Here is a 24,380-nt window from a genome sequence, read left to right as displayed (position 1 = left end):
GCACAGGTAGAAACCACATATTGTTCTGAATGATTTTTCATTTATTATAAATGTCTTGAAGTAGAGCTCCTTCCTGTACCTCCCTGCTTTGAATTTATGGCTGTTAGCACACCTGCAATTAGATCTTTTTTAAAAAAACAATTTAATGTGTCAATAAAGAGACACATACATTTTATAATACAATTGCTTTTTAAAATATATTTTGATACAAGGTATCTTTTGTAATTTTTTTGCATTTTATTGTTGTTGTTGTTTAAAGGCGTTGTTTTAAGACGTGGTTCATAAACTTCACCAGATTTTCAACGGGATCCTTGGTACCAAATGAAGACTTCTGTTGGAGACCTGTGTGGGGCTGATGGAAAGAAGGCTGTGGGCAGTAACAGGGACCACAGCAGGAAAAGCAAGGGTGCGTTGGGCTGGGCACTGTGCAGAGTCTTCACATACATTTCTAGTCATGCATTCCTTCATCCATTAAAAAGCCAGGTGTCAGTACAAGGAGGCGCTGACACTGGCCTGCGCACTGACAAAGTTGCTGCTCCTCCCAAGCTTTTATGGCCTCCTGCCATCCTCACGGTTTATTATTAGCTTCATGATTATTTGCTACTCCATTGCTATTTGGTACTAGAGTTATGAGTATGCATGAGAAACCAGAAACTTAGAGAGCTGAAATGGATTGTGACAGTTCACTCTGCTAGTAAGTGGCAGGGCCTGGGTAGGAGCCCGGACATCCCTCAGGGTGACACAACTCAGTCTTTCCTTTTCCTGCTGGTACCGTAACACCCTTGACTTTGTCACTTGTGAAACCACAGAACTGGAAGGTTTGGTCTGTCCATTGGGAGCTCTGGTCGCCTAGTGGTTATGCCCTGGGCTGCTAACCATAAGTTCGGCAGTTTGAAACCATCAGCCGCTCCATGGGAGAAAAATGATGCTTTCTGCTCCTGTAAAGAGTTACATTCTCAGAAACGCACAGGGGCAGTTCTAGTCTGTCCACAGGGTCACTGTGAGTTGACATAGTGTCCATGGCAGCGAGTGAGACTGTGTCCTTCTCTCTATTCCATGCTTATATTTCTAACTCATTCTGAGAATTCACTGGGAGTTGGGAACATTGCCAGCCTTCTTGCAAAGCTACCCCATCTTATTTGGAAAGATACTTGTAGGTCACTGTACCATTGTTCAACGGGGAACCTAAATCCCAGAGAGGATCAAGGATACCCAAGGGTCACTCAACATAAGTCTCTAGACTCCAGGCCTGCTCTTCCTCATAGAAGCACAGCCTGGTCACTCTAGAACAGTGGCTCTCTTTTGCCTGAGGCCTTAGATCTACATTGCCGCCCTATCCTGAGCAACTGCCCCGGACAACCAAGTCCTCTCTGCATCTGAGAACCTGTCTTAATCAGCATCTCTCTGCCTCAGAGCTGTGTGTAACTCTCAAGGACTCCATGCTTACCACCTAAGCAAATAAGCCTCAGGTCACAGTGTGTGTCAGGGGAACTTTCTGTTTTGTTTCCTTTTTTAAATGATGATAGGTTTTAAGAAAGGGGCTGGGGGAAGAGGAAAATTGCTTCAAAGGGGCAGTCAGAACAAGGACAAGAAGGAGAGGAGGGTGATCAGTTCTCAGAGGGAAGGTGGTGGAAGAGATCAGATGCCCCACACAATCAACGCAGACATTCATGCTGGGATCCAGGAGTGATACGTGCATGGGGGAAATCCTGACATAAAGTGCCAATGGCTGATGAGAACCCCGAACAAAGTGCCCACAGGCCAATGGCTGGTTTGGCTGCAGAGCTTGAGATTCCCCCAGGAAATGTCTTCCATTGTCCAGAGGCCATTGGTCTCCCTGCCATACGGTCTCATGTTGCTCTTATTAAGTACCATCCAGCTGGTCCCCACTCATCGCGCCCCTCTGCACAGCTGAATGAGGCACCTCTGGTCCCGAGTCCTCCTTGCCCTCATACCCATGACTGAGCCCATTAGTTGCAGCCACTTCCAGTTCATCTCATTGCAAGTCTTCTTTTGCTGCCACTCTACATTTACCAAACTAGATGTCCTTCACCAGGGACTGGTCCCTCCTGACCATGCTCAAAGTGTGTGAGATGAAGTCTCACCATCCTTACATCTAAGGAGATTTCTGGCTATACTTCTTCCAAAACAGATTTGTTCATTTGCCTGTCAATCGGGGATATATTCAATATTCTTTGCCAACACCATAATGTGAATACATTAATTCTTCTTTGACCTTCCTTATTCATTGTCCAGCTTTCATAAGCATATGAGGTGATTAAAGTGCTCTCTTTTTGTAATCATTATATTGGGGGTCTTATAACAGTCCATACATCATTTGTATCAAGCATACTTAGACATATGTTGCCATCATCATTTCCAAAACATTTTCTACTTGAGCTCTTGGTATAAGCTCCTCTTTTTTTCCCCCTTCCTCCCCTCCCCTACCACCCTTGTGTATCCTTGATTATTGTCTTTGTTATTTCGAATCTTACACTGTTACTTGTCTCCCTTCACCCACATTTCTGTTATTCCCCCCCTTTGGGGAAGGGGGCCTATAGATCCAACCTTGTGATGGGTTTCCCCTTTCTCACCCTCTCCTCCTCCCTGTCCTTCCCCTCCCCTCATGATCTTGGTACTCCCAATTCTGTTCCTGAGGGGTTTATCTTTGCTGAATTCCATGTGTCGAGAGCTCTTATCTCGACCAATGTGTGTTCTCCAGTCTAGCCAGATTTGTAACTTAGATCTGGGTCATGGTAGTGGGAGTGAGGAAGTATTCAGGAAGCAGAGGAATGATGTGTGAGTCATTGGGCCCATACTATACCTTGGTCGAATCATCCCTTCCTTATACCACTTCTGTGGGGGGATAGCCAACTATCTACAGATGGGCTTTGGGTCTCCATTCCAACCCACCTTTTACGCATTGATGTAGTTGTTTGTTTTGGATATTTTGATACCTGATGCCTGACCCTGTGGACACTTCATAATCACACAGGTTGTGCTTTTTCCATGTGACCTTATTTGCTTCCATGCTAGATGACCACCTTTTGATTTTAAGTCTTTAAAGACCCCCGACGCTATATCTTTTGATAGTTGGGCACCGTCTGTTTTCTTCACCACATTTGCTTATGTACCCATTTTGTCTTCAGCAATCATGTCAGGAAGGTGAGTATCAAAGGGTGCCAGGTTATCAGAACAAAGTGTTCTGGTGTTAAGGGAGGCCTTGAGTAGAGGCCCAAAGTCCATCTGCTGTCTTAATACTTACCATATAATTTATGTACATTGGGCTCTATCCCTTTCATTATAAATTAATATAATACATATATACATGCCTATAGCTATACCTCTATAAATAGCTATTGCCTCCTGTTTCTTTCATCTATTTCCTTTCACCTTCCTCCTGTCCCACTATCATGCTCACCCTCCATTTGGCTCTCAGTAGTATCTCTCAGATACATTGCTCTTGATCAAGCCCAGCCAGTATTATATGCCCTCTTCACCATCAATTTTAGATGTCTTGTTTGAGATCTAAACAAGATCTTTATCTCTGAATTTGTTGGTTCCCCAATCCATCTCCCTACTCCCTCTTCTCCCATGTCCCCCAGAATCACCAATCCCATAGTTTTCTCCTTGGGATTGTTTGTCCTGCCGATCATATATAGGCAGACATAGGGCAAAAGAAAAATAAGGACAAAACAAAAACAAAATGTGAAATATAATAAAACAAAGAAACAAAACAAAACAGAACAAGATAAAAAAATAGTTACAGGTCTGTCTGCTGACCCTTATGTATGTTTTCCAATCAAGTCTGATGAAGTGCCATGCCCTGTCCCCCAAGTCAGCAGTCTATTTTCAGGATTCCTTGGGGACTTGGTTACTTTGCCCCCCTTGCTGCCCAGTTGTACTCTCTGCATTTTACCCCACATTGCATGGGGCAGACCAGGTACACCTTCCTTACAATGTCTCCAGTGCTGCCCTCCATAGCACTATGGGTCAGTGAGGGAATGTCGTGTCTCGTGGTGGGGCCAGCCCTACGGTCCTCTCTGTGCACTGGCTGCTCCCAGCAGGGATGTTGTCCCTGGGGCTTTGTGGGCCACATGAGGTTCTCTCTCTCTCTCTCTTCCTCTTAGTTTACACCTGTGTGGTCTGGACAGAATCACCTCTCTTCCCAGGCTACATCTTCAGGGTTGTCCTCTAAATTGCCTTCTTCTGGGGAGAGGTCAACATAGCTTCGCTTGGGCCAAGCCCCATCATCCTCTCTGTTAGCCTGCTACTCCATGCCAGTGTATTGCCCTCAATGTTTGGCCCTCTGGGATGGGGTCTGCTCCCTCTCTTCCTTTCCTATGGAGACATAAACTATACCCTCCCCATGGGTCTATTAGTACCCTGTTCCCCATCACCCTCATTTTCTTTATTCTTTTTTTCTTTTCTTTCTCCTCCCATCCCCCCCCCAACCCCTCCTTTTTAGTTGGCTGCCATTTGCATCCCTGAATTGGGTCAGACCCCTGCCAAAATGGCTGGACCTCCACCCGGATGTCTCCATTAACTAGCTTATCCCCCGTTGTACTTTTTGAGCCGACGTCAGTGGACTCGTGTTGTAATTGTCTCTTTGTGCTTGTGCTTTGCTTAGCGTAATCTCCTCCAATTCTTCCGATGCGTCAGTGTGCTTCATCGCGGCTTTTTAGAACTGCATAGTACTCCGTTATGTGTATGTACCCCAGAGTTTTAATGCTTTCACGGGTTGATGGGAATTTGCATTGTGTCCAGGTCTTTGCAATTGTGAACTGCGCTATGACAAACATTGGAGTGCAGATATCGGAGTGCAGTCTGGTCTTGGTCTGTTTCTTACTTCTTCTGGGTCTATGCCCAGGAGGGGGATTTCTGGATCATATGGCAGCTGCAGCTCAATTTCCATTTGTTTTTGGTATTGCAATTTCCACAGTAGCTGCACGTGTCTATAGGACTACCAGCAGTGGAGAGTTCCTATCTCACCACATCCTCTAGCACTTTTTGCTTTCTTGTTTTTTGAATTGGGCTATCTTTGAAGGTGTTAGGTGGTATCTCATAGTTGTTTTAATTTGCATTTCCCTATGGCTAATGATTGGGAACATTTTCTCATGTGTTTATTGGCCATTTGGATTTCTGCCCCTGTGAAACTTCTTTTCAGGTCACTTGCCCACTTCCTCAGTGGGCTGTTTGTTATTTTTCTTGGTTTAGTCTATAAGAGAATTGCATATTTTAGTAATAAGGCCTTTGCCTGAGGTGTTATTGCTAAAGATGTTTTCCCAGTCTGTGGTCTCTCTTAATATTCTCTTGGCCAAGTCTTTCGATGCGCACAGGTATGCTATCTTCAGTATATCCCGCTTGTCAATTTGTGCCGCCTCTCTCGGTGTCCTTCCCTATTTCTGATAGACTGTCTATTCCTTGTGCCAGAATTCCTAGGTTTGTCACAATCCCCTCCTTAATGGTCCTAATAGTTTGGGGTTTTACTTTGAGATATGTGATCCACCTTGACTTTAATATTGTACATGGAATGAGTTGAGGGTCTTGCTTCATTATTCTGCAGGTAGATATCCATGTTTTCCAGCACCACTTGTTGAAGAGGGCATCCGCTTCCCTTTTGATATTTTGTGGTCTTTATCAAAGATCAGTTGTCTGTATGCTGAATGTTTTTATTTCTGGATTTTTTGTTACTTTCCATTGGTTTAAGTATCTATCATTGTACCAATACCACATTATTTTGACCATTATGGCCGTATAATAAGTGTTAATGTTGGGTAAAGCAAGCCCTCCTACTTTGTCCTTCTTCTTGAGGTGTTTTCTACCAATTTTGGGGTTCTTCCCTCTCCATAGGAAGTTGGTAGTCAGTTTTTCCAATCCTTGAGGAAAGACATTGGTATTTGTATTGGGATCGTGTTAAATTTATATACTGCTTGGGTAGGATTGATATCTTTATTATATTGAGTCTTCCAAGCATGGGATATTCTTCCATTTGTGGAAGTCACTTTTGGTTTCTTGTGATAGTGTTCTATTGTTCTCCTGGTACAAATCTTTTGTTTTTAGTTAGGTATATCCCTAAATATTTCAGTTTGTGCTTGGCTATTATGATCTCCTCTTCCATGATCTTGCCCGGTGCATATAGCAATCCAATAGACTTCTGTTTGATGATCTTATGTCCTGCCACTCTGCCATATTCCTCTATCACTTCCAGCACTCCTCTTGTCGAGCTTTTGGGGGTTTCAGTATGTAAAATCATATCACCTACAAATAATGATAGTTTCACCTCTTCTTTTCCCAGATGGATTCCTTTATGTCTTTCCTGTGTCTTATGTTGTTAGCTAGGATTTCCAGTATGATGTTGAATAAAAGAGGGGACAAGGAGCATCCTTGTCTGGTCCCCTTTTTCCAGTTGGAATGTTTTAATTTTTTCTCCATTCATTACTACATTGGCTGTTGGTTTTTAATATATGGTTTGTATTATATTGAGAAAATTTCCTTCCATTCTTATCTTCTTGAGTGTCTAAAACAGGAATAGGTGTTGGATGTTGTCATATGCTTTTTATGCATCTATTGATATTATCATGTGGTTCTTATCCTTTTTCTTGTCAATGTGGCAAATAATGTTGATGGAATTTCAGATATTGAACCATCCCTGCATCCCTGGAATGAATCCCACTTGGTCATGATGAATTATTTGTTTTATATACTTTTGTATTCTATTGGCCAATATTTTATTAAGGATTTTTGTATCAGTATTCATTAGTGGTATTAGTCTGTAGTTCTCAATTCTTTTTTAAAAAACATTTCATTAGGGGCTCATACAACTCTCATCACAATCCATATATACATCAATTGTAAAAAGCATATTTGTACATTCTTTGCCCTCATCATTTTCAAAGCATTTTTGCTCTCCACGTAAGCCCTTTGCATCTCAATTCTTATGGGGTTTTTTCCTGCTTTAGGTATCAGTGTTAGACTAGCTTCATAGAAAGCATCCTGGATGCTTCCTCACCCCAACTACCATGATCCGAATTCTACCTTGCAGGGCTGGATAGGGCAGAGGTTGTACACTGGTACATATGAGGGCTAGAGGCACAGGGAATCCAGGGTGGATGATACCTTCAGGACCAAGGGTGTGAGGGGCGATGCTGGGAGAGTGTAGGGTGAGTGGGTTGGAAAGGGGGAACTGATTACAAGGATCCACATGTGACCTCCTCCCTGGGACATGGACGGCAGAGAAGGGGGGGAAGGGAGACTCCGGATAGGGCAAGATATGACAAAATAACAGTCTATAAATTACCAAGGGCACATGAGGGAGGGGGAAGCGGGGAGGGAGGGAAAAAAAAAAGAGGACCTGATGCAAAGGGCTTAAGTGGAGAGCAAATGCTTTGAGAATGATTGGGGCAGGGAATGTATGATGTGCTTTATACAATTGATGTATGTATATGTATGGATTGTGATAAGAGTTGTATGAGTCCCTAATAAAATGTAAAAAAAAGAAAAGAAAATGATTAGGGCAAAGAATGTACAGATGTGCTTTATACAATTGATGTATGTATATGTATGGACTGTGATAAGAGTTGTATGAGCCCCTAATAAAACGTTTAAAAAAAAAAAGAAAGGGTTTGGGAGTTTGCTGTCCTTTCTATGCTCTGGAGGAGTTTGTGTTGGAATGGTGTCAGCTCTTTTCTGAATGCTTGATAAAATTTTCCTCTGAAGCCGTCTGGCCCAGGGGATTTTTCAGTTGGTAGCCCCTTGATATTCTATTGTTATGAGTCTTTTTAGGTTCTTTATGTCCATCTGGGATAATGTTGGGAGGGATTGTTTTTCCAGATATCTGACTATGTCTTCCAAATTGTTAAATTCATTGGAGTACAAGCCTTTGTAGTACTGTGTAATTAACCTCCTGATTTGATTATGGTCCATTATAATTTCTCCCGTTTCATTCATCATCCTGGCTATTGATGTTTATTCCTTCCTGTCTTTGGTTAGGCTTGCCAATGGTCTATTGAATCTGTTAATCCTTTCAAAGAACCAGCTTTTCCTGTTTGTTTGTTTGTTAAATACTTTTATTGGGGGCTCTTATATCCCTTATCACAATCCATATATTCCTCCAATGTGTCGAGCACATTTGCACATATGTTGCCATCATCATTTTCAAAGCATTCTCTTCCCACTTGAGCCCCTGATATCAGCTCCCCATTTCTTCCCCCTCCCTCTCCCGCCCTCCCTCCCTCACGAACCCTTGATAGATTATAGATTTATTTTCATATCTTACATCATCCTCTGTTGCCCCTCACCCACTTTTCCATTGTTTGTACCCTTGAGAGAGGGGGTTATAGGGTGATCCTTGTGATCGATTCCCCCTCCCTCTCGCCACCCTCCCCTAATTCTCCTGGTATCTCTACTCTCATTGTTGGTCCTGGGGGGTTTATCTATCCTGAATTCCCTGTGTTGCGGGTTCTTGTCTGTAGCAGTGTACATGTTCTGGTGTAATCTGATTTTTAAGGTAGAATTGAGGTCCTGATAGTGGGGGGGAAGGAACCAGCAAAGAACTAGAGGAAAGTTGTGTAAGAACCAGCTGTTTACTGCATTGATTTTTTTGGCATCATTTTCTAGTTTTCTTACTCATTTCTCTCTCTCTGGGTTCTTATTATTTATTTTCTCTTGCTATTTATAGGATTATTCTGTCGATTCTGCTCAAAATGCTGGAGGCTTCGTGACAAAGTGTCAATCATAAATCTCCTTTTGTTTTTCATGTGTGCATTTATCACTATCAAGCTTCCTCTGATAACTGCTTTTTCTGTGTCTCAGAGCTTTTGGTACACTGTATTCTCATTCTCATTTTTTTTATAAACTTCCTAATTTCATCTCTTACCTGGACCGGTAACCATTCACTTTCCAGTAGGGAGTTATTCATTCTCCAATTATTTGCCCTTGGTTTCTTAACTGTCCTTTTGCTGATTTCCATCCTTAGTGTCCAGTGGTCAGAGAGGTAAGTTTGCATGATCTCTGTGTGTTTGAATGTACTCAGCCTGGACTGTGCCCCAGCATGTGGTCTGCCATCCAGTATGCGCCATACCTTTGGGTGAAGAGCTCTAAAGATGTCCGTTAGATCAAGTTGCCTAATTGTAGAATTTAGTTCTGTAGCTTCAAACTCTTTCGCAGCAAATTTTCCCAATGCAATGTGTCCTTTGATTTCTTCCCCTCAGCTTTCAAGTAAAATTAAGTTCTTGACAACTTTAATCTCTCCACTGTTTATCGTGGCATTGCTTGTTAGTCCAGTTGTGAGGATTTGTTTTCTTGATGTTGAGGAGTAATCCATGCCGAAAGCTGTAGTCTTTGATCTTGACTATTAATGTTTCAAGTCTTCTTCCCTTTCAACAAGCAAGATAATGTTATCTGCATGTCACAGGTTATTAATGAGTCTTCTTTCAAAGCTGTCACCTGTCAAAGAACTGAATATAATCTGCATGCAGTTTCAATAAGAATAGTGACCTGGATTCAACCCGATGGATGTACATCTTTCCTGGTTTTAAGCCATGCAATATCCTCTTTGTCAGTTCCAATAACTGCATCTTGGTTGATGTACTGGTTCAGCAGGAGCACACTTAAGTGTTCTTTGCAATGTTATTGTTATTCGTAATTTGTTATGATCCACACAGTTAAATGCCGTTGTATAGACAATAAGGCACAAGTGATTATCTTTCTGGTGTTCTCTACATTTTAGCCAAGATCCATCTGCCATCAGCAATGATATCCTATATTACACATCCTCTTCTGAATCCAGTTGGATTTCTGGCAATTTCCTGCTCGTGTACTGTGGCAACAACTGTTGTTGAAAGTTTTTCCACAAAATGTTATTTGTGTGTGACATCAATAATACTCTTTGAGAACTTTTACATTCTGTTGGCTCAATTTTCTTCATAATCATCACAAATACAGATAGAATCATTACAAATACAGATATAATCATCACAAATACAGATAGAATCATTACAAATACAGATAGAATCATCACAAATACAGATAGAATCATCACAAATACAGATAGAATCATCACAAATACAGATAGAATCATCACAAGTACAGATAGAATCATCACAAATACAGATAGAATCATCACAAGTACAGATAGAATCATCACAAATACAGATAGAATCATCACAAATACAGATAGAATCATCACAAATACAGATAGAATCATTACAAATATAGATCTCTTACAGTCAGTTGGGCAGTTCCTCCAAAATTGGGGGCATCCAGGAGTGCTTCCAAAGTTTTATCCATTTCTCGAAATATCTCTATTGGCGTTTCCTGGACTCTTGTTTTACACCAATGCCCAAATACAGCTTGCATTTGTCCTTTAATATCATTCACTTTGATCCAATCCAAAGCAAACTCACTGCCATCCCTTTGATGAACTCAGAAGAACAACCCTATAGGACAGGGTGAAACTTCCCCCATGGGCTTCTGAGACTGCAACTGTTTCGGGGAATAGAAAGCCCCATTTTTCTCCCTAGGAAAAGGGTGTTGTTTCAAACTGCAGACTTGGGAATCACAGCCCAGTGCATACCCACTATGCAACTAGGGCTCCTATACTCTATTACAGGGGTCCTTAAACTATGGCCCGCGGGCCACATGCGGCCCACCGAGGACATTTATCTGGCCCACTGGGTGTTTTTTCCCTGTTTGTTGTTTTTCTTCAAAATAAGATACGTTCAGTGTGCATAGGAATTTGTTTGTTTTTTTTTAAAAACTATAGTCCAGCCCTCCAACAGGTCTGAGGGTCAGTGAACTGGCCCCCTGTTTAAAAAGTGTGAGGACCCCTGCGTCTATTCTATAATGGGCTATTTCTTTTTGGTGCATTGCCTGTGTGTATTCCTTCCCTCTTCTCATGATACTTCCTACACGTTTCAACTTTTTGACACAGAATCCTTTACTGTAACTTAAGGATTATATATTTCCTCCAGCTCTTTAAGCTTAAGAAAGTTTGGGCGTCCTCTTCCCTTTTGGTTTTCCTACTCCAGGTCTTTGCACATGTCACTGTAACACTGGACTTGGACTTCTTACCACTATTGGAAATCTGTTCAGAGCTGTCACGTCGTCGCTTCTTCCATTCACTTTACCTGAGCAATATTCAAGAGCAAGTTTCAGAATCTCTGCAGACATCTCCTTTGGCATTTTCTTTCCTTTCTGTCTTTTACAGGACTTTTTTCTGTCTTCATGTGTGATGTCCTTTGCGTCATCCCACAACTCATCTGATCTTGGTCATTAGTGCTCAATGAATATTCTTGAGATGACGTCTAAAATTTACATAGGGCATATTCAGCATTACACTTTGGCTCTTATAGAACTATTTTATTAGATTTTGTTTTGAACTTGCCTATGAGCAATTGGTGGTCTGTTTCCCATTTGGCCCCAGCCCTCATTCTGATTGATGATACTAAACTTTCCCATCATCTTTTTCCACAAATGTAATTTATTTGGATACTATGTATTTAATCATCTAGTGAGGTCCACATGTATGGTTACTATTCATGTTGTTCATAAAGGGTATTTCCCATGAACAGGTCAGTGAGCTTCTAAACTTCTGTCCTGTGATCTCACACATGGTTTTGATCCCCAAGGCCACATTTTCAAATTTCTGACCCTTAGTCTTCATTTCCATTTTTAATTTTCCAATCACAATTAACTACTACTGCATCCTGATTACATGTGTGATCAATCTCAGACTATAGAAGTTGGGAACCACCTTCGGTTTCATTTTAGAGATTAGTGGCGGGTGTGTAAATTTGAATAATAGTTGTATTAGCTGCTCTTCCTTGTAGGTGAATGAATATTAACCTATCACTGATTGGTTGTACTTCAGAATAGATCTTGAAATATCCCCTTTGATGATGAATATAACACCATTTCTCTTCATTCCTGGCATGGTAGATCATATCCTTTTCCAATTCAGAATGGCTAATACAAGCCAATTTCAGCTCACTAATGCACTGGACATCTATCATTATGTGTTCTGTTTCAATTTTCACAACTTCCGATTTTCCTAAATTCGGATTTCTGTATTCCACTTTCCATTATTAATGGATGTTCTCAGCTGTTTGCTTGTATTTTGAGTCACTCCACACAAGGAAATTAAGGACCCCCAAATTTTACTCCAGCCACATTGTTAAGATCGACTCTACTTTGAGAAGGCAGCTCTCTCCTGGTTGTATTTTGAATGCACTCCGACTTGAGGGGTGCTTTTCCCCGGCATATATTTATCATAGAGTGCCCTGCTGCTACTCATCCATTTGCAACGAACAGCTGTGTTGCGTATGAGTGTGCTCTCTGTATTTTTGAGCATGTATTACGGTTTTTAATTATACAATTGTTAGATACCATGAAGTCAATTCTAATGAATATTGACCCCATGTGACAAGTATAACAGCTCTTTACGATTTTCTGGGCTATAATCTTTTTTGAACAGAGTAGCTTAAAATCAAGAAAGATGTTTCAAGGTCATATGATTTCCTCATACTGACTCCATCTTTATGCTGAGAAAAATATTAGAAAAATCTGGACTATAGAAAGAGAAATATAACACGGCATTCAAAGAAGACTCATTAGCAGCCTTCTGTTAGTCTGGGTAGAGGAGAGAAACAAAATTCATAGACACTTTTAGGTGTAAAAGAAAAAAGTTATATACAAGAGCAATTGAGTATTGAGAAAACATCTGAAAACAGTCCAGATCAACTCCACAAGTCCGATATTAGCCCATATGTCTAATCCCAATCTATTATATCTTGTTCAGACTCACAAAACATATGCAATGATGCCAAATGCAGTGGGTGGATAGTCTTGTGGATCCATTGCTGGTGTAAATATCTCAGACCTGGTGTGGGTCTGCATGTGGCTCCTGCAGGTCCAGGGCTCTCGCTGCCATCAGCATAGCCCATGTGCCTTGTCAGTAGAGAGGCCCTCAGGCAGTGAACGTGTGTCCTGCCTCCAAATGAGGTTACCAAGCTGCAATCTGATTGACAGACTAAACTCCACTCCTTCACTCACAATCCTCTCAAATTAACAACAGCTTATATATAACTACCGCACACTTCCCATATGCAGATGAGAGGGCAGAGGACTCAAAGCACTTATTGATGCACACTACGGTCTTCAATATGATTTTCACCGCAATGTAAAGGAAAGAAAGATTCTCACAAGTGGGCCTATTTTTTTTTAATCCTGATAAACGAGAAGAAATATTCAAGTCATGGATTTTATTTTACGTAGTTCTACAACCAGTGCGAATGAAAGCGGTATTGATTAAATCAAATGACATATTGGACTGGATAAATCTGCTGCAAAAGACCCCTTATAGTGGTAAAAAGTAACTGTCTCTTTGAAAATAAAGGTGTGCCTGATTCAAGTGATGGTGTTTTCAATCACCTCATATAATTATATATATACATGTATATATATATATATGCCGGACAATGGCTAAGGAACAGGGAAGGAAATTTGTCCAATTTGAATTTTGGTGTTGGAGAAGAATATGGAAGAAGAAGGGGCTTTAAAAAGTTTAAGGGAAAAATAATTGAAAAAAATGTACGTATTTGGTCTCTAAGTATTTTGAAACCTCTTCATAAACCATGGACTGACATAAATTAATCTGCTTGGAAGAAAAGCTAGAGTGCTCCTGAGCAGCAACGCTGGTGAGATTTGGTCTCAGGTCTTTTGGACCTGTCAGCAGCGGTGACCAGCCCCGGATAAAGACCTCGAGCTGGGTCAAGGAAAGGATGAGGGAAGAGGAAGCCTTTCAACAAGATGAGTTGGCAGAGAAGTTGCAGCAGGCATCTCAAAGGTGGCACCAGGTGTGAGGATGGCACGAAGCGGAGCAGCCTTGGGTTCTGTTTCACATGAAACCCTACGTGTAGGAATGGACTTGACAGAAACTAACAATAACACATCTCCACAGGAACAAATCACCAGGTTATCCTCCCATGGAGCCACCGGGTGGATACAAACCACTAACCCTTGGTCAACAGAAGAGTACCTCACTTTTTTGCCCTGAGCCCCTTGTGTGTTTAATTACAGGTCTATAAAAATAGAGATACTACAGATAAAGATGACAGAGGGAATGAGAGAGAGAGACAGCTATGTGCCAAATGACTTGGGTCCATTAACGAAACTGTCCGCCTGTCAGCTCCAGGAAGACACAGCCCATGCCTGCTCTGCTCTTTTCTGTCCACCTAGCATGCACACCCCATAGGGAGTGGTGTGCAAATATTTGTGAAGTGAGCAAATGCATTTCCAAATCATCTCATCTTTCTAGAGCAGTTGTCGTGTGCCTTTGCCCTTTACTGAAGCCTGCTAACCATGAGGTCTTTTACATCTCTTTGTAAATCCTCAGAAGACCTGAGAGTTCAATACTATTGTCCCATTTCAGGATGGGCAATGGACACTTGGAATTGTTTTTCCTTTGTTCCCCAAACTACATAGTGTAATGACTTTACTTGCCCCCCCCACCCCACCTCCGCCCCTTTCCCACATACTCATTGAATGAACAGCTGCCCAGTCTTCCTGCGGATGTAAGCAAGGAGGATTCTTAGCACGCTGGGAGCATGTGAGCTACTCAAAGGCACAAGACGTTCACAGGAAGCGATGAGACCACTCAGCACAGCATTGTACATTCTTGACCCAAATGAGTGCAAACCGTACTTGCTAGCGGAAGGAGAATGATAAGGGTCAGCTGTAACATCAGTCCCACAATCTTCTGGGTGGTGACAGGATTTTAAAGGGGAATGCAGAAAACTACCACAACGAATAGGATATGTCCAGGATAGAGCCGTGGCTCTGTCATTTCGACTCAATATGTGACACACAGAATCCTCATCTCTCTGAGTACTAGGTATGGGTGCAAATATAGACATTCCTTTTTTTCATCAGCAACAGTAACAAAACCCAACTCACTGCTGTAGAACTTGACTCTGACTCACAGCAATGCCAGAGGAGAGAGCAGGACTGCCTATAGGGTTTCCAAAGCTGTACATCTTTAAGGAAGCAGAGTGCCATAACTGTCCCCTGGAGCAGCTGATGGGTTCTCACTGCCAGCTTTTCCACCAGCAGCCTAGCGTTTTAACCACTGCGCCTCCAGGGCTCTCCTTTTAACCAACAAAACCCCGGGGATAGTGAGACCACTATTCATTGAAAAAGACCAGGCTGCCCACAATTGAACTCTGCTCCATGGCAATCCCGTGAGCATTGGAGAGCTTCACTGAGTGTTTAATGGCTGGGTTTTCAGCAGTTGGCTGCCAGGCTTTCTTCTAAGGTACCTCTGGGTGAACTCAAACCTTCAGCCTTTCAGGTAACAGCCAAGGGTGTTAACCATTTACACCACCTAGAGATTACTTCTCATCATAATTCCTCGATAAACATGCTTGTTCCTGGGAGCTGTTGAGTCAGAATTGCCTCATAGCCACCTGGTTAGACTAGAAGTGCCCCTTAGTGTTTTCTAGGCTTCAGTCTTAATAGAGTGGCTCACCACAGCAGCGGCCGGGCTCAGCGGTTAACCATTGCACCACCAGGGCTCCACCAATAAATATTTGTTTATGTCCTTATTACTATCATGATATAGCACCTTCCTCCCCTTGGAACTGGACTTCCCCACCTCCCCATTCCCCAACTCATCCCAGATGCAGGCTGCCTGTTTACTGTGGCCAACAGCAGGATGTTGGGGAATAGCATCCCCATTACTTAATACCTCTGACTTTTGAAAAGCCCATTTCCACCTCCCTGTGGCTTCTCCCAGCTCCTTCCTGTTTCTCTGCCTGGAAGCCTTGGACCAGCCCGTCTTCTAAAGCAGTTAGCACCTGCCAGGCAACCTGATACTCCACACAGTGCTGGGGTTTCTTCTGTAAAATGCGGACGATGACGCAATTTAGCACGTTGTGATTTGGTGAGACTTCAGGTGGTTGGCACATACACGGCACAGAGCATTTGTTGGCATATAATGAATGCCCAGTAAGCATTAAAGCTGAGAGCTGCTGCCATAGTGGTTTTTATACAGTATCACCTGCAGCATCCCTTTGCTTTCAAAGCTCTTTGTTGGCAGTCCAGAGCTCTCAAGGTGAAGTTCAGCATCAACATGGCTTGAGTCCCCAAACCTCCAATCTTTGCCACACCCTTCCACCTCAACGCCCCAGCCTCCTTGCTTTGCTTGAAGTTTGCCAGCTCCTCCCTTCAGGTCTCAGCACACCCTGTCCCCTATGCCTGGAGTGATCTTGCCCGCCACCACCTTCTTTCCTTGCGCGAATCCCTGCACATCCTTTGTGCCTCAGATTCAATATAGTCTTCTCCAAAAATCTTCTCTGCCCCCCACCACCTTCCTGGGTCTGGATGGAGGGGCCTCCCCTTTACGATCTAAGAGTTCCAATTATATTATTGGATCTGTTTTATTTCCCTGCCTTCCCAAGAGCTGCTATGTCATATCTACTTAGAGGCTCCCCCAGGGACGAGCCGGTGCCAGGACAAAGGAGTAAGTGAACAATATGAGGGTCCCATACCTCCTTGTCATCTGCCTCGAGCTCATTCTATTCTTAAGGTATAATTCTTGTGACTTTGAGGGACACCGGATGGTACTCATTGATTCCAGTCATTAAGTACGAACTGTGCACTGGGTATTTTATAAATATTACCTAATATAGTCCTCATTCTCACTCTGCTAGCAAGGCATTCCGATCTTCATCTTTCAGATGAGAAAGTGGAGACTCAGAAAGTGTACGTGACTTGCCCAAGGCCACGGAGAGAGTGAAGCTGGGACTCTGCGCAAATCTGCTATCATATGTGTTTTTCTACACTGTCCGTCCTGCTGTTGGGTGCCTTGGGTGCCGAGGAGGCTCCAAAAACCCCAGGGTAGGGTCAGGGAGGTAGAGAGAGGGATTGCAGCTTACAACTGCCCTAGGTTTCTCCCTCCCAGGTAACCCGTGTTTCCCAGGTAGCTCAGACAGCCCATTGTTCCCAGGGAATGATTAGTCTGCATCCATGGGGGGCTTGTCACCATCCTCAGCCCTAAGCCATCCATTCACACTTCTCTGTGAGTGACACAGACCTTTCCTGGTGTTTATTAACAGCAGGCTTGTCAGCATCTGTTCTCAGCTGCCCTGCCTAATGCTCACACTGGCTGCATGGGGCTCAGACTGTCTTGGCCAAATGGGAGCCAGGTGTTGAATTTTCACTTGAGCAATCAAGTACTGCGGAGATGGCAGCCTTACCCAGCCTAGTGAGCTCTGCCTGGCCCAGTTTTGAAACTAGCGTTATCCGTCAACAAGAATCAGCATGTCAACGATGGAGATGTGCTTGGAGAATGTTTTAGACAGTGTCTAGACTTACAGTCTCTGAAACCCATCAGGAAACTGTTCTACTGCATCCTGTGGGGTTGCTGTGCATCGTAATTGACCGGATGCCAGAGAGTTGTGGAGTTTGAGATTGAAGAAGCACAGAAACACATATGAAGCGACCACAACAAGCTCAGAATCAGCTTAGTACCTGGCTCATACTCGGTGCTCAGATATTTGTTGCGTGAACTTGGATGAATACATTTGCATCGGGGTCTTCAGTTGGGGAGCACCTTTTGTATACATCATGCCATTGTGTCCTCAATATGAGATGTGGTTGTGGGAGAGACTGATAGCGTTCCCATCTTACAGACAAGAAGACAGAGGCACTTTGTTGAATGACCTCTAGAAATGAATGTGTTTCTTTCCTTTCGTTCACATGGGTTGGCACTGGTGTAGGCCACGTTCACAGGCCAGGCAGCAGGCTCTGGGAGGCACACAAAGAACACAGAGACTCTGCCCTCCGAGTTCTTCCTGCCCTTGACAAAGGAGAGCTGGACGCAAGTTCCCTGACTACTGTTCCCAGAGGTCTGGCTTGCACCAGGGAACAGAACAGCGAAGGAGACTTAACTATGGTCTTAAAAGAGCACAGGACTGGAAATCAGGCAGATCTGAATGCCGTGCCTTCATCCCTGAGTAAATGAGGAAACAAAGCAAAATAAGAACAACAACAACAACAACAAAAAACCCCTCTCACTGCTATCTAGTCAACACCAACTCATCCTGACCCTATAGGACAGGGTAGAACTGCCCCAGTGAGTTTCTCAGACTGTACCTCTTGACGGGAGTAGAAAGCCCCTGCCTTTCTCCCCAGGAGCAATTGATGGTGTCCAACTGCTGACCTTGCAGTTCAGTTGGCAGCGTCGTGCATGCCCGCTCTGCCCGCAGGGTTCCTCTGGTAAGCTAGAGCAGGGGTCCTCATCTCCCCTGCGACCCACTTTCTGTAGCTGCACAAGAGGAGTTAGACTACGAACCCCAGGGGATTGTTGTTAAACATAAAGGATGGAGTACAGCTGAAGAACCTGGTACAATTCGTAGCACATCGTAGGTGCTGAGAAAGCAATTGGACTGCAGATGATGTTGGGGTGATGATGCTGTCTGGCCAGGGCGGGACTTTGCCTCCCAGGTCTCCTGATTCCCTCTCTTGAAGCTCATTGCTCATCCCAAATCGCTCAGTTGCCATTGCCTTCATCCCTCTGCCCTCCTTATTGACAGAACTCGAAGCAGCAGCGAGCCCAAGCCCTGGACCCAGCAGCAGGGATGAGGGATGGGGTCTGCGATTTAAGGAAACTAGCATCTGCCTTCAGCTCTTTCTCGCTCCGCAGCCCGAGTCTTCATGTCCTTGCCGGCCATGGCCACTTTTCCTGACTTAGTAACAGCCCCTGCGTCGGGTCTTTGTGGCTTACGTAACACTCCCCTCGCATAACGGACGTTTACGCAGAATCAGTCCATGGCAAAGAGAACGGCCTCCTTATTTACGGAGCCTACGCTGTCTCTGGGTTCCACTGCAAGGTGACAGTTTTTGCTTGCTTCTCTCTGTCCCTTGTGCTGTTTTCTGTTTCTGTTCAGGGTGCTGTTTTCTATCCGGTCTTTCCCTACAGTGTCTTACTCTCGTCTCTCTCCACATCTCATTCTTGCCCTTCTGTTGCCTCTTGCGCTACTACTCTGTCTTTGCGTCTGGGCGGGTGCGCCCTGGCTTTGTGTTTATCTTGATGTGTTGTCCTTCTCCTCTGGCCTCTGGTTGTTACTCCTGGTTCTCCCCCTTTCTTCCGTCTGCTCAATCTGTACTCTTGGCTTGATCTTTTTACACACTTGGATCTGCCTCCAGCCTCCTGCCTTTTAATATAAGATCCCTTCTTAGGTCTGATGTGTGTCAGCATATCTACCTAGCCACACATCTGTGTATGTACACGTGTTGTCTACCTGTCCATCCATCCCCTCATCCACCTACCTGCTCTGAGAGAGAACGGGCTTTCTACTTCCATAGGAACTCACAGCGGTACTTCTGCCCTGCCCCGTAGGGTCGCTACGAGTCGGCATTGACTTGAAAAGGGCAGTGAGTTTGGTTTTGAGTTTGGTGTGTTTCTCTGGTCTCTCTGATGTTTCTTTTCTCTTTCCAGTCATTTCTCCACATGCCTTTCTCTTTTCTTGCTTTCTCACTTTCTCAAATCATCCCTCCCTCCCTCTCTATATCCCCCACTCTCTATTTCTTCTTATACCTCTAAGAGTGTTAATATTTTAATAGCCTTAATATCTTCCCAGGCTCCTCAGCTCTTTTCATGATTCAAAAGTGGCAAGTCTCCCCAGAGCTTCATTTCAGGAACTATTAATTTTCTCTCTCTCTCTCTTTCTCCCATACACCTGTCACCCTGACCTCACTCTACAAAATTAGGAAGCCAGGGGAGAGGGTAATTATTCTGACAGCTCTTGCTGTGTCTTTACCTCTGTCTCTATGTCCCAGTCCTAAATACAGAGGGTTTACTATGAGAAACTAGATTTGAGGAGAAGGTATTCTATTGGACAGACAAACCTTCCCTTGCTAAAAACTCTTATGCTTTTCCATGATCCGTAAACACTGTGAAATCTGAATGAAGAAATGCCTGTGAGTGGAGTTTTGAAAGATTCCCTAAATTGTTAGAGATGATCATCCCAGACAGAAGGAAGAGTACGAGCAAGAATCCAGAGAGGAAAATACACACTGCCTTAAACTCTCTGTTCAAGGCTAGCCCACCCAGCCTTCAGCTCTGCATAGCGAACGCTATTCAGCTTTCCCCTCACTTTCTTCCTCTCTTCTCTCTCACTATCTGATTTCTGGAAGCCCACGGCGTCAGCCTACTGTCAGTCACTCTCAGCCACAGACAAGTGCGCCTTCTCGAAGTGGCCAGCCACTGAGACAACAGTGCAAATGGAAGAACCCCTAGCCTTACTGCAGGGTGTTCCGGAAGGTCCATCATGGGCCCAGACCTCCCCCAGGACCCATTCAGGCTTCAGATCCAATCCCATTGTAACTCGGCCTTGTCTCTAAGACAGTCCTGTTTTCCTCACTTATTACAGGTGTTTCTTTCAGGAAAGCTCTCTAACTAATTCCACGTGCCTATCTCTCCAACTCAGAGTCTACTTCAAAGGACGTAGACCTGAGGTTGTCAGTTCAGGGACTGAGAAAAGCCATGTAGTTAGTGGCTACACCGGATTGGAAAGAGCTTTTAATGCCAAGATAGCTAATTCCGCTTTCTGCTATAAGTAATGGGGAGCTACTGAACAGAGGAGCATCTATTAAAACTGATTTTTTTAACCCAGTTCCCTGGCAGTCAGGATGAAGGATGAGTCAGAAGGGGCTAACAGGAATGTAGACAATGAGACCTAACCCTGGAGCACCAGGCCTGAGAATGGAGAAATGGAGAAGGAATACAGAATGGTCTGCAGAGCCCACACGGAGTGCCCACTGACCTCCTCGTGGAACACTTGCTTCTACTTCCCCTTCTTTCACAGAGCTGGACTCCATTAGACCCACTCACGGAGGCACATAAAGCCTTTTCTCGTTGCCAGTGCTTCTGGCGCCCCCTTAAGATCATCTGCAACCATGTGCACCACCGATGTCCTAGTTTGGGGAGAAGTCCAGGTGGCATAGTAGTTAAGCACATGGCTGCCAACCTCTAGGTTGGTGGTTCTAACCTCTCTAGTGGCTCCATGGGAGAAAGGCCTGCCCCAGTAGAGATTGCAGCCTGGAAAACACCATGGGGCACTTCCCCTCTGTCACAAAGCATCACTACAAGTCAAAAACCGATGTCATGGCACCTATCAACAACGACCCTGGAAACCAGCACACAGGACCTTCCAGAGATAGTGCCCGTCTTGTGAAATGTTGACAGACCCATGGGTTGGGGTATCTAGTGTAGTCTTACCTTCTGAGAACCTTGTTTGGGAGGAATCGTGGGTTTCCTTGGAATCCCATGATGTTTCTAATCATGGCTGCATTCAATTTTGATGGCATAACTTGTATGCAACCGTCTCAGAAGTAGTCAACTTAAGCCAGACGTTCTGTGCTTGTGTACTGATTCTGTAATTTGTAGTCCGGGATCTGGGATAAGTGTGTGGGTTGGGACATGTTGCACATGTTATTTATAGCTCCTGTTTTATATCCCCAAAGTGGGAATAACAGGAAGGTGTCCATTTTTCAGAGTTGCTAAGGGGAACTCTGGACTCTGTAGAAACACATAGCATGCAAATATTAGGAGTGGTTAAGTAGGAAAAACCTGTGTGAACTTAGGTCAGCTTGGTACACACTTTGGTTTCCCTCAGTATCATCTGCCAAGAGTCATCACCTGTCTATGTGCCTAGTTCACTCAGTGGCCAAAGGAAAGCCCTGTGCTGACCTTCCCGAATCACGAGATGGTTTCTAAAGGGTAACGTGTTAGAAGGCCACGTCCTTTTATCAAAATAATATTGAATCACCATGTCAAATGATGGCATTCCCAGTGGTGATTCTTATTACTGTTTATATTCTCTTTATTTTTAACTATTTATTTGGATTGCCTTCCTGATCACAAATATAAGGGTTGACGGCATCACGTGCAGTAATTCACGTTATTAAAAAGGAATCTAGTGATGTTGATGTCGTTGGAGCTGAACCATCCCCTTTTTCTCTCAGGGAAGAAGCGATGCTGTCCACATATTTTGAGACAATCAACGACCTGCTCTCCTCCTTTGGGCCAGTCCGTGACTGCTCCCGGAACAACGGAGGCTGTACTCGCAACTTCAAGTGCGTGTCTGACCGCCAGGTGGACTCGTCAGGATGTGTGGTGAGTACTTCTTGGCTTACCCAGAGGTCAACGCCCATTACTGAAGTGCCATCCGTATGAAGGAGGAGCTGGGCAAGGATGCTCGGACTATCCTACTACCTGCTTGTGTAATCTTCAGCCAGGGAGGCTGCTTCCTAGAGCCTTGGTTTCCTCATCTGTGAAGGTAAATCACACTACCCCATGGAATTGTGGGGAGAATGGAAAGTGTTGTGAAAGCCTTAGAACTCAGCACAGCATACTCTCAGAATCTCAGGAGGCAGTTCGACTCTGTCCGCTGCAGGGTCACTATGTGTCAGCATCAATGTGATCACAGTGAGTTCATTTTAGAATACATAGCAACTCAAGCCTTCTCTGTATTTTCTATTTTCATACTCTCTTTGCTTTTCTTATGACAAGTTGTAGGCCAGCAAGCACAGTGAATGTGCATTATTTAAAGTTTTACCCTATTATAGGCAACCCTCATTGCTTGCATAAATAATGTCTAGTCACTTAAAATTTTAATCTGTGCAAGCCAACAATTCATGTCATTTCATCTAGAAAGCTGTTCTATACATGCATACTTTCCATTTCAACAGTATTTTAAATTCTATATGACTGAATGAATGATACTGTCAGTAGAATTAGCATATGCCGCATTGGGATAATTCATAATGTTCCCAGTAAATGTGTCTTTAAAGTGAACCAGGGACATATGTAAACCATAGGTTTGGATATGTGTGGATGGCTTTTGAGTGTGCACTTCATTATAGCCCTAATCTAAGAATAAGTAGTTCTGAGGAGGTGGCCCTTCTCATGGAGGAATCACTGTGGGGATGGATGCTATAGTGAATGTGGCGAAGAAACCAGATGGTGCCTCAGGTAAAATAGCACCTGGGGTATTAAAGGTGTGTCTTAAAATAAACATCCATCTGAGTGAGGCGTTAGCTCAGTGACCCGAAAGCAGCACGCCGTCTAGAGTGCGTGATCCCAAGTGTGTAGATAATAAAATTCAAGGCTGGAGGAAGGAATGGTATTAAAGTTCAAAATCTGAGCTCCTGGTGTGCAGAACGCTATGGGTGGCAGCGAAAGCCCAAAATCTATTTGCAGAGTTCTGATGTGGCTCAAGCCTCCCGTGAGTCCCCTCTGGCCACTGACCAGATGTTACTATCTGTGCTATCAGACAGGACATTGGAAAGGGATTGATGCAGATGCAGTTTGGTTAAAATTTAACGCCTTATTTGTTCTCCCTTTTGACCCATTTTAAATTTGTTCTAGTTTTTAATCTTTTCTGCATTCTTTTCTATTGAGATTTTTCTGTTGTGATATTATTGTTGTGTATGTTTACATATACATCAATATTTTTATAGATAGAACCCAGGATAGGTGAATCCATAAGGATTTCTCAGGATTACGGCAAGGGAGATTGGGGGAAATGGGGAGCTAATAACAATGAATACGAGAAAGAAAATGTTCTAAAATTGATGATGGTGATAGTTGCACACTCTGTGTAATGTGATTAAGCCATTGAATGGTATTGTATTTGAGATATGTGTCAACAGAACTATGAAAATGCAGATTTCACAAGGGAAAAATAAGGAACATAGCTCCAGGAGCCAGAGGACAGGGCAAATCATTGGAAGGTTTGATAAGTTTTTGAATGCAAAAATGATAAGCTGATCTGTAGACCCCACCTAATACCCAACCTAACACCAAACTCCCTACCATCGAGTTAATGCTGACTCAAAGCTATCCTGTAGGATAGGGTAGAACTGTTTCTATGGGTTTCTGAGATTGTAACTCTTGGAAGGGAGTAAAAAATTCTCATTTTCCTCCTAAAGAGCACCTGGTGATTTGAGGCTGCTGACCTTACGGTCAGCTGCCCAACACATAACCACTAAGTTACAAGCGCAAAATGAAGCTCAATAAATGCAGTCTGATGAAAACGCTTGCTTATTTAAAGTCTCAGGGCCATCGCCCATGCCACTTCTATGTTGCAAACAAATGGACATGTCTTCAGTTATGTCTCCCTTTGAAATGTTTCCCTTTGGAGAAATTACTGTGTGTTTTAGGGGTCATCACTGTTTTCTGGACCCACATCCATTCTATCAGCCTGACCTTTGAGTTTCTCTCTCCCAAATAAACTGAGAGAGGACCCAGGGACTTCATTGATCCCAATCAGTACCCCAGAAGTCAAGGAGGAACCAAGAAGGAAGGACAGAAAGGG

At 43.7% G+C, this 24,380-nt stretch overlaps 1 protein-coding gene across 8 annotated transcripts in view; it reads left to right on the top strand.

Moving 5' to 3' along the window:
• ASTN2 (astrotactin 2) overlaps positions 1-24,380 on the top strand; it is a 1,111,474-nt gene that overhangs the window by 613,681 nt on the left and 473,413 nt on the right. For all 8 annotated transcript variants that reach the window (XM_075560396.1, XM_075560395.1, XM_075560402.1 and 5 more), the window contains one exon: positions 22,027-22,177. In XM_075560396.1, coding sequence (XP_075416511.1) covers positions 22,027-22,177 — 151 coding nt within the window. The remainder of the gene's footprint in view (positions 1-22,026; positions 22,178-24,380) is intronic.

This window comes from Tenrec ecaudatus, chromosome 10 (assembly GCF_050624435.1).
Source record: "Tenrec ecaudatus isolate mTenEca1 chromosome 10, mTenEca1.hap1, whole genome shotgun sequence".
Taxonomy (NCBI): domain Eukaryota; kingdom Metazoa; phylum Chordata; class Mammalia; order Afrosoricida; family Tenrecidae; genus Tenrec; species Tenrec ecaudatus.
The sequence above is the reverse complement of the archived record's forward strand: the minus strand, read 5'-3'. Positions and strand labels throughout refer to the sequence as shown.